The 11,044-nt window shown below is 35.2% G+C and overlaps 1 protein-coding gene across 2 annotated transcripts in view; it reads left to right on the top strand.

The window, feature by feature from the left end:
* Positions 1-235: 235 nt before the first annotated feature.
* MPP7 (MAGUK p55 scaffold protein 7) overlaps positions 236-11,044 on the top strand; it is a 210,770-nt gene continuing 199,961 nt past the window's right edge. For both annotated transcript variants that reach the window (XM_078450316.2, XM_078450315.2), the window contains exon 1: positions 236-384. In XM_078450316.2, coding sequence (XP_078306442.1) covers positions 348-384 — 37 coding nt within the window. In that variant the 5' untranslated portion in view covers positions 236-347. The remainder of the gene's footprint in view (positions 385-11,044) is intronic.

Here is an 11,044-nt window from a genome sequence, read left to right as displayed (position 1 = left end):
GATACATGTATGAGGAACTTTAACGGTTTTAATTAGAAACCTCCCATCAAGATAAAAAACTCCCGCACTTAATATTTACACGTAGCGGAGACGTGTAAACTTTGGAAGATCTGATCTTTCTGGTAAGTGTGTTGGAATAAGAATTTTGAGTTAGTTGCAGAATGTCGCAGTTTGGTAGTCTCCCCTATTATTATTATTATTTTTAAAGCGTTTCTTCTCTTTTTAGAAACGGCCTGCACGATAAATCTTGGTCGACAGCGTGGCTGTTGGCCACGGACCTGGACTCCCCTGTGGCTTTCTAAGTGGAGAGCGTTTGGTGTGCGTTGTCTCAGCCTGCGGCTTGCATCATGCCGGCGTTGTCAACAGGATCCGGTAGTGACACAGGTATGTGAACCAAGAGGGGCGGTTTTCCTTCCGTCCTTGCATTTTCTTGTTCGCAGTGAAAAACAGCATTGCTTTCAGTAAGTGCGAACAGATCATGCCTGTTTTTCCGTAACCAGCAAGAGGGGCACAAAAGCAACTAGGAAGCCTCCTTCCAAGGTAAACGTCGTCAGAGGACATTGACTGAACACTGCTTTCTCCTGGTAGCGATGGCTTGTGCTGATGCTCTTATATGGTCTTCCCCTTTGTGATAATGCCATGCATTTAAATTTCTTTAAAAAAACAAGCGAATATTTTAAGCATGCAATAAAGTATGGCAAATCCCATGATACTCCTGGTACTCTTCACTCAGGTTTAATAACCTTCAGACCTGGCACTGTTTTCCTTTAAGAAATACAATATTGTCCCTACCCCATTCTTGCGTTTTCTTTCTTCCTGTCACCGGAGGGGGTGGGGGGTGGGAACCAACTATCCTGAAGTTGATATGTCATTAAGGGATTCAGTTAAAACAAGCATATTTCACCTTACTATCCGTTGTAAGATTTAGTGATACTTAGAATAAAGAGTTCCAAGAAAGAAAAAAACCACATGTATGTGTAAAGTCCTCTTCCTTCCGACCTGTTTCAGGAGGCGGGTGAAGGAGGTCAGTGCCCCTTTGAGGTCCTGTTCTGAGGTTCCCTGGAATCAGCACTCTTTGGTTTTAATTTAAAAAAGTTTTCAGAGTATGCTTGACATACAATGTTACATTAGTTCCAGCTTTACAATACAGTGATTCAGCTTCTCTATATGTTAAGCTGTGTCCACTGACTACAAGTATAGCTACCATCTGTCACCATACAGTGACACCATGTAGTATCATTGACTATATTCCTATGCGGTGTCTTTTATTCCCGTGACTTACTCATTCCTTAACTAGAAGCCTGTGTCTCCAGTACCCTTCGTCCATTTTGCCCACCCTCTACCCACTTCCCCTCTGGAAACCATCAGTTTGTTCTCTGTATTTATAGGTCTGAGAATCAGCACTTGTTAAAAATGTAGATTCATGAACCCTTCCCAGAACTTTTTTTTTGGGGGGAGAGGGAGAGAGTATTTTAAGCAGGCTGCATGGCCAGTCCCAAGACTCGGGGATCATGACCTGAGCCGAAATTAAGAGTCGGACGCTTAATGGACTGAGCCACACAGGTGCCCCCCAGAACTGTTAAAACAGAATGTGAGTGGGGTGGGGGAGCTATGCCTTGTACTTTTAAGACCTCTCAAAAGAATGGCATGGTATGTGACTAAAAAGAACGTCTCGTGTTGCACTGACCGTACTGAATTTGGTTCTATCACTGCCGTTCCGTAAGCAGCTGAGATAGTGGTCTCAGTGTGGGCAGTTACTGGTACCATGATTTTCACAAAGCTGAATCACAAATTTGGAAATACCATTCTTGCTATTTCAAGCATATCCATCCTAACGCTTTGGCAAGTTTTGTCTCATCTTTATCCATCAGTAATGATTTTTTTCCACTGTAATTTACACTGAGGGTTAGTTTTTCTGAGGAAGTAATTTTGATGTTTAAATACCTGAAAATCTTTTTTTCTCAAGACATTAACTTGGAAGCCAGCTCCTTTGGAAAATTTTTTTTCTTCGTTTTAGTTTTTATAAAGTCCCACATTGTGTTCTACTATATAAAATGAATGATTTAACTTTCCATAGTGGTTTGGGAAATTATAGATAAAATTTATTTGAGCCATAAATTTACTACAGTTATGTAATGAATAAGTTTCATGCCTTGCTGTTCGCCAAAAATGCCTTAGTTTAATTGAATGCAAAATATTGTTGCTTACATCTTTCTTAAGGAATGATTAAAATGGAGTATTTATAGTTTATGGGGCAGTTGAAGGGTCAGTCATGAAAATAGCAGAGGCTATTCAGAATTTAAAAAGGACTTTTCCACACGTAGCTGGCTCCCTTGATGCGGATCTAAAGTGCCTGTGTCATTCACACCTGGCTTTGTGATATTTTTTGACCTGTATGCCCAACAAGGCTTGAGTCCAGCAGAGAAGACCTGCTCCAAGAGTCACTGCATTCAGGGAAGTTCCAGAGTATGGTGCACGCATCAGATGCTTATGGTTCCCTTCTAGTCTCTTGCAGACCAGATGCGGTTTGCCAGTCAGGGGTCATTTTTACCCTAAGCAGGGTTGCTTAGCAACGTCCTCTCCTGGGTACAGAGCTAGAGAGCGTAACCGAAGGGCAGAGGCAGAAGCTCGGGTGGCAGGGGAGTGGCTCCCAGTGGCCCCTGAAGCACATAGTCCTCGTGTGGGACTATACTTTCAGTGTAAAGCTTATACCACTTCTCCCTTTCCCCCTTTCTACTGATTTCACCAAGGGAAAAAAATGCAATTACACAGGTAATATATAAAAACATCGTCGTTGTCAAAGATGCATAGATAAAAAAAGAAAGGAATTCTTAATTACCCACCCATTCTCTGCCCCAGTCTCATTTTCTTTCTCATTTGATGAGTATCCTTCAAGAATGTTGTATACATTAAACACTTACACACGGATGTACATAAGTGTGTTGTTTTATGTCTTTGTTCCTTTTTAATCGGATTCTGTTCTCTGTGGACTGTTCTAGAACCTTTTTTCCTATATCAAGTAAGATGTCAGAGCTGGAACTCCACAGGGTGTGTGTGTGTTTGTATATGTATACATACATGTATGTATATATACGTGTATATGTATATACGTGTGTATATACACGTATGTATACATGTACATATATATGTATATATACGTATATATATACGTGTGTATATACACATATGTATACATACACGTATGTGTGTATATATATATGTATACGATGTATATATATATACACACACGTATATGTATACATATGTGTGTGTGTATATATATACGTGTGTGTATATACGTGTGTGTATATACGTGTGTGTGTATATACGTGTGTGTGTATATACGTGTGTGTGTATATACGTGTGTGTGTGTGTATACGTGTGTGTGTGTATACGTGTGTGTGTATACGTGTGTGTGTGTATACGTGTGTGTGTGTATACGTGTGTGTGTGTAAATACGTGTGTGTGTTTATATATATATATGACCTATCTATCTATACAACCATTTATGTATCTACCTCATTCTTTTAAACTAAGGCATACTTTTCTGTAGTATCACAGTGTAATGAACCATACTTCTATTGATGAAAACCCTGGTTTTGCTTCTTTTATAATATTTTGGGAAAAAAGATGTGAATATTTAATGGATGTTATCAAATTGTCCTCCAGAGTGGTTAAGGCACTTAATGATCCCATGGACAGTACATTGGGGATTCTTTCCCCCATATTCTTGTTGAGCTTTGATATCATAAGCCTTGATAATTTTTGCCCATTTGATGGATAAAACATGGTGTCTTAAGTGTTGAATGTGCATTACTCCTGATATTGAGCAGATTTCCATTCGTTTAATGGCCATTTATTCCTCTGATTTGTCAATTCACATCCTTTCCCTTTTTTTCTATCAGTTACCATTTTTTCATGTTTTTACAGAATTTCTTTTATTTGTATTTTGTATATTATGGGACATTTTAGGTTGAATGCCATTTTTTCTGGTCAGCCATTTGTCTTTTTTTTCTTAAATAGTATTTCTTTTATTGAAGTTGAAAACTTTTATGTGGGCAAATCAATCTTTTCTGTATGGTTAATGCTTTTTTTTTTTTCCTTGTGCTTTCCTACCTACTGCAAGGTCATGAAGATATTCTCTAAGATTTTTTTTCCAATAATTAACACAGTTTGTTTGTATACATTTGGAATTTTAGTCCAACTGTAATTTATATGTGGAGTGAAATAATAATTGTCTAATTTTATTTCCCACATGAACAACCAGTAGTCCCCAAATAACTTATTCAGTAGTCCATTCTTTTGACATAAATTTGTAATATCCCCTCCATTGTTCACCAATATATGTTCTGGATTTTCTTTCTTGTTTTTTTTTTTTTTTTTTTTTTTTAATTTCAATGGACTTTATTTTTTAGATTTGCAGAGAGATTATGAAGATAATACTGAGAGTTCCAGTATACCTTATACCTTGTTTCCCTGATTAACATCTTACCTTAGTTTGGCACGTTCACTTCAATTAGTGAATCAATATTGAAACCCTATTATTAACTAAAATCTATACTTTATTCAGATTTTCTTTGTTTTCCCCTAATGTCTTTGTTTGTTTGTTTGTTTGTTTTTGCTCCAGGATCTCCCATCACATTTGATTGTCATGGTCTCATTCGGCTCCTCTTGGCTATGAGGGTTTCTCAGACTTTTTTTTTTTTTTTTTTTTTTTTTTGTCTTTGGTGACCCTGACAGTTCTTAGGAGTTCTAGTCAGGTATGCTATAGAATTCCCCTCTGTTAGAATTTGTCTGATTTAAGTGCCATTGCTATCATATCAAGGGTACATACTCTCAACCTGATTTATGACTATTGATGTTGGTCAACTGGCTAAAGTAGTATTCGTCAGATTTCTCCACTGTAACATTATTCTCTTTTTCCATTCTTTCCACACTGTACCATACTGTGCAGTCTACACTGTGTGTTATGTTCTCCCTCCTTTAGGCTAAAGTTTCTATATAAAATATTTGGAATATTTTGTCTTTTTTCTCCTATTCGTTTATTCGTATCAGTATGGACTCATGGATATTTATTGATATTTTGGGTTATAATCCAATACAAAATTTATTTTGTTGTTCCAGTCGTTCCAGCTTTGGCCCCTTTGATATTCTCCTGTCAATGTGGGCCTGCTTGTTTCTTTCCTTTTGGCACTACAAGATGTCCCAGGCTCATTTTACAGTGCTCCAGTCCTGGAATCAACTATTTCGCTAGGGAGACCCTAGCGCCTTTTACTGGGGAATGGGATTAGAACCCAGGATCTGGGTGATGGTTTGCATGTGGCTATCAGAGTGTTGTTTCTTTCAGGTCTTCCCATGTGTCAGAGCAAAGAAATATATACATGTACACTAACCCATGTAGATACACACATCATTATAAACATTTTTGTGTGCAATCAGCTATAACTATATTAAGCTAAACGTGAATTCTTACAGATGTTGCCAACTCTAATTAGCAAATGGATCATTTTTGCCTTCTTCCCTTTCTTATTTGTAAATTCCCACCCCCAACAGTGAGAAACCTGGCCGCCACCATCCATTTACTTAAATTAATCGGTTCCAGGTACATGTCATTAACCTGTACCTCATGGGAAACAACTTTTATGAACTAGAGAGTTGACCTTGTTTTTATTCCTCTGATAGTGCCGTTCTTTTTTTAATCTTATGAAATCATTCCTTTTGTGCATAGTACCTATGTTAGTTTTAGTTTTATAAATTCATTAAGTATGGTTTTTTTCCAAAAATCATATAATATGAAATATATATACAGAAAAACACATAAAACTTTTATAAGATCTAAAACTGGTTACAATGCCAATATCCACGTGATCACCATCTGGTTCAAGAAATCAAGCATCCTGAAAGCAGCCTGGGTATTTCTTCTTTTCACAATCGCCTCAACCTCCTTAGAGATGGACATTAAAAAAAAAAAAACAACCCAAAAAACAAAAAGGTTGCAATTTTACACTCTATATAAAACATAGTTTATGATTTATGTAAGCTCCCTAGGCCATATAGTTTAATTTTGCTTGTTGAACTTTATAAGTGGAATTATGTCATATGAATTGGATTAGTTATATGTGTTACAAGCACCTTCTCTTGTTCTATGACTAGTCTTCTCATTTTTGCACTTTCCTCCCCTTTTCTATATGCAGAAGTCATTAATTTCCAATCAGTCGAGCACCATTTTCCTTTAGGTTAATGATTGCTGAATTGTATTCATGAAATATTTCCTTAACTTACCATCAAAAAGTTATTCCCTTTTCAGTTTCCGTTTTGATTTTGATATTGTAGATTTTTGTTTGTAAGGTGTGAAGGCTCCATATTAATTTTTCCCATGTGGGTATCCAGTTGGCCCACCATGGCATAATAAAGACTGTGCTTCCCTTTGCTTGCTGTGCTACTATCTGGAACCTTTGTTACAATGTCGAATCACAGTGGTGATGGTGAACATCTTTGCTTTTAGTTCTGGGTCTCAAAAGACATTACTTCAGCATTTCTTCTTTGTCATATTTGCTCTAGATTTTTTCATATATGCCCTTTACTGGATTAAGGAAGCTTCCATTTATTCTTAGTTTGCAAAATGATTTTTTTAATGACTAGCCATTGAATTTTGTCAAATGCTTGTTATGTATGTATTGTAATGATCATCTGTGTCCTGTGAATCTCAACACAACAAATTTCATTGATAATTGACTATTAAACCAACTTGTATTTTAGAGATAAACCCAATTTGTTCATATAATCTGCTGGATTTAGTTTGCTCATATTTTATTTATAACTTTATGTTTTTATGAATGACTTTAGCCTGTAATTTTGTTTTGTCATTCTCTCTAACAATATCACGTTAGCCTCATGTAGTGAGGTGGGAGAAGTCTTTACTCTTCTGTGGACAAGTTTGTGAAAGACTGAAATTAGTTTTTTTTTTTTTTTTTTTTTTTTTTTTTAGTTTTTACTTTAGTGGAATTTACCTGTTAGGTTATCTGGGCTTGGACATTTTCTTTTTGATAAGAATATTGGTAATTATTTTAAAGATTACAAGAATGTTTAGGTTTTCTCTTTATCCTTGAGTTAGTTTATATTTTTCTAAGACTTGGTCCATTTCACCTAAATTTTCAAATATCTGAAAAAGTTGCTCATAATTTTATTTTATGTGTGCAGTTTCTATATTAGTGGTTTTTTTTTTTTTCTTTTTGGTCCTGGTATTGGTATTTATGGTCTTTTCTTCCCTTTCCTTCATATTGCCAGAGTTTTGTCAATTTTATTAGTTTTTTTAGATATATAACTTTTGGCCTTATGAATTTTCTTCATTGTATATTAGTTTTTATTTCACTGATTTTTACTCTTTTTCTAGTAATGAACATTTGTTCATATATTTTAACCTTCTTCTTTGCCAAATGTTAACATTTAAGGCTGTTTCTCCCTAGGTACTGGTTTTATGACCTTAGAATTATTTTGTAATTGGTTATTTAGAATTTTCTTAAGTATACAAATAAGAATTTTTTAAATTTATCTTTTGTTCCTGATTTCTTCCTTAATGGCTTTGTGGTCAGAAAACTTAATTTCCATTATTTCAGTCCTTTGAAGTTGTTTAGACTTTATGGCCAGCTGTATGGTCAATTTCTGTAAGTGTTCTGTGTCTAAAAAGAAGGTATATTCTGCAGTCATTGAGTTTAGTCTTCTATATAAGCCTACAGAAAAGGTTTTTAATTAAGTTACTCAAATCGTCTGTATTTTTACTGATTTGTTGTTTCTTTTCTCAGTTATCAACAGAAATATTTTAAAAAGTTTCCCTTTATGACTGTGTTTTTGTAGTTCTGTTCAGTTTTTGTTGTATATATTTAATTTTGTATAATATTTAAATTTATTATTAAATACAAATTTGTTATTTCGCAGGTAAATTAAGCCTTTTTAATACATTTTATCTTAAAGTAAATATTTTTTCCTGTTAACGTTTGCATGATACATCTTTTTCTATCCTTTTACTGTGACCCTCTCTCTATTCCTGCAGTCTTACAGCTTTTGTGAATTAGAGTTGGAGCTTTCTGAGGTAATAAGTTGGACAGGCTTTGCTTCTAACTGGAGAATCTTCAGTTAGTTATAATGTCTGATTTTTAAAGTTTAAAATCTTAATCTATATTGTGTTTTTTTAATCCTAATTTTTCTAAGTTTCTTTTTCTCTTGTATTTTCTTTTGGATTGATTAGGGTTTTCCTTTTTCATTTTGGTTTTCCCTTTTCACAGTTTTGAAATTAATACATTATCTTTCTGTTCTTTTAGTGACTACCTTAGAAATTACAGCATGCATCCTTCATTATAAAATCCTGTCTTAATCTGGACCTTTATTATCATCCTGAAAAATCCGGGGATCTTAGAACACTTTTGCCTTGTGTACTTCCCTCCCAAGTTCAGTGCTATTATGTCATGTATTTTAATTCTCTCCAAAAAACCCCCCACAACCTTGAAGACCTCATTATTTCGCTTTATATTATCAATATTCATTTAGAGTTCCTCCCATATTACCATTTGTTTGTTCTAATCTCCATCTCACAACTCAGCCTTCTCACCCAAGATGATTTTTCACCTGTTTAAAAAAAAACAAACAACTTAGAGTCTCCTATATTAAATAAAGGTTTATGGCCTTCAAACTCTCTCTTTTAATGTATCATAACATGTTTTATTTGCCTTCATTTTTTCATTGTATTAAAGTATGTTCGATATGTGGCATATCAGTTTCAGGTGTACAACATGATTTGACATTTGTATATATTGCCAAACAAGCAGCACATGGAGTCTCGTTAACCTCTCTCTCCGTTCAGAGTCACAGAATTTTTTCTTGTAATGAGAACTTTTAAGATTTACTTTCTTAAAGCAACTTTCAAATTTTCAATACATTATTATTGACTAATGTCACCATGCTGTACATGACTTCCTTTTATAATTGGAAGTTTGTACCTCTTGATCCCCTTAAGTCATTTCACCCCTTGCCCCCCCACCCTCTTCCCTTCTGGCAACCACCAGTGTATTCTCCGTATCTATGACTTTTGTTTCTTTGGTTCTTACATTCCAAATAAGTGAAATCATAAGATAGTGGTCTTTTTCTGTCTACCTTCTTTCACTTAGCCTAATATCCTTAAGGTTCATACAAGTTGCAAATGGCTAGCTTTTTATTTATTTTTTTATGGCTGAGTAGTATAGTATTCGTGTGTGTGTGTGTGTGTGTGTGTGTGTGTGTGTGTGTGTAAATTGTCTTTTTGTCCATTTTCATAAATTTGTGGAACTATATCTGATTTCTTACATGCCTTCATTAAGGTTTAACTTGGTAATACATATACATATTTTGTTATAAGAAGTTCTGTTTAGTTCTTTTAAAAATTTTCGGCCAACATTCAAATTGTTTATACCATAGGTTAGTCTTGTTAGGAAATCTGATTAACCTTATTTCCAACATCTAAATCATGATGTTTGATCCTTAAAGGGATAGAGTCAAGTTATGAAAGATTTTGAATATATCGTTGCAATATACCACCACCAGAAGCCCTTTGAAATAACCAAAATGGACTTTGTTGGCCTTGCCAGTGTCCTAAAAATGTTTTTGTTTTCATCTTTCATTTAAAAGATGAATGTGGTTATTTTTCCTCTTTGCCAGTGTGTATATTCCATCAGGGAAAAGCCATCATGGTCTTTAACTGGCTGTTCTTTTCTTCAAGTTGTTTCCAAAATGAAGTATATTCTGCAGTTTTGAGTTGACCATATTTATATTTTTACAGTTCTCTTCCACAGCAAATCAAGATCATTAGGCGTGTGGTTGACTGCTAATGTTCCATGTGAACGAAACAACAGTGTACGAATTAGCATTTGGGTCCTTTTTGTGTGTGTGGTAGTACACACAGCATGTGCTCCTTAAACTGAATCCATACCCTTAATTCTCATCCTTGTGACTGCTCATGAAGTATTTATGAATGAAGTGAAGAAGTCCTTTTCATGTAGTATGGGCTTTTCAGTGATAAACGGAAAAGTCACTGAGCGGTATTTTCGCACACTGGCTCTTACAGGAACAGGGAGTGTCTCCGCTTCTGTCCTATTAATAGTTTTCTCCTGAGGTCAATGCCCACTAGCGTGCTACATGATAGCAGTTACTCTTCCAAATTGCATGCTCTCGTGTTACCAAAAGTCCAAGAATCTGTTTTATTTTTAAGTTATTCAAATGAGTGGCTTTATTTATTACAAAGTCAGCTGCAACAAATACTGTTAATTAGAGACAGTTAAAAGTTTGCACACAAAGAAGCAGGTAAGTCAGACTAGACCATGTGCAGGGGGGACACCATACAAATTCTCTATTTGCTCTGCTGTGGTCGTTAGAGTTAACATATCATCTTATTGTGATTACATCGTAGTCTTTACACAAATGCTGGGTAAATAAGTTGCTGAATGTTCTGTATCTCGTGGAATTGTGCGGACACTTTGTATGTCCAGCAGTCATTCCATATAGGAATTTTGCCAGCAATTTTCATTTGCTGTGGAATATTTGTCTTTTATTTTGAGACTCATTTTATAATCTTCATGGCAATAGTGTGATTTCTGTTTTAGGTGTAAGTGCAATGTTTAATCATGCATTTGTGGTTTATTTTTTAGCTAAGTTTTCCTTTCAGGTGAAATTGATATAAAAGCTTCTATTTTAACTATTTTAATTATACAATTTAGTGATTTTAAGTGTATTCAAAGTGCTGTGCAAACACCACCATTTCTAAAACCGTTTCATCACCCCAAACAGAAAGTTTGTGCCTGTTAAGCAGTAACTTCACTTGTTCCTCCTTCCCCCAACTCCTCACAACCACCATTCTACTTTCTGTCTCTGGATTATTACTATTTTAAATATTTCACTTAAATGGAGTTACACAATATTTGCCACTTTGTGCTTAGCCAACTGAGCCACCCAGGCACCAATATTTGTCACTTTGTAACTAACTTAGACCACTGAATGGTTTCAAGGTTCATCCACGTTG

Source organism: Panthera onca, chromosome B4 (genome assembly GCF_046562875.1).
Source record: "Panthera onca isolate mPanOnc1 chromosome B4, mPanOnc1 haplotype 2, whole genome shotgun sequence".
Classification (NCBI taxonomy): Eukaryota; Metazoa; Chordata; class Mammalia; order Carnivora; family Felidae; genus Panthera; species Panthera onca.
Note: the sequence above shows the minus strand (reverse complement) of the source record. Positions and strands in the feature narration are given on the sequence as shown.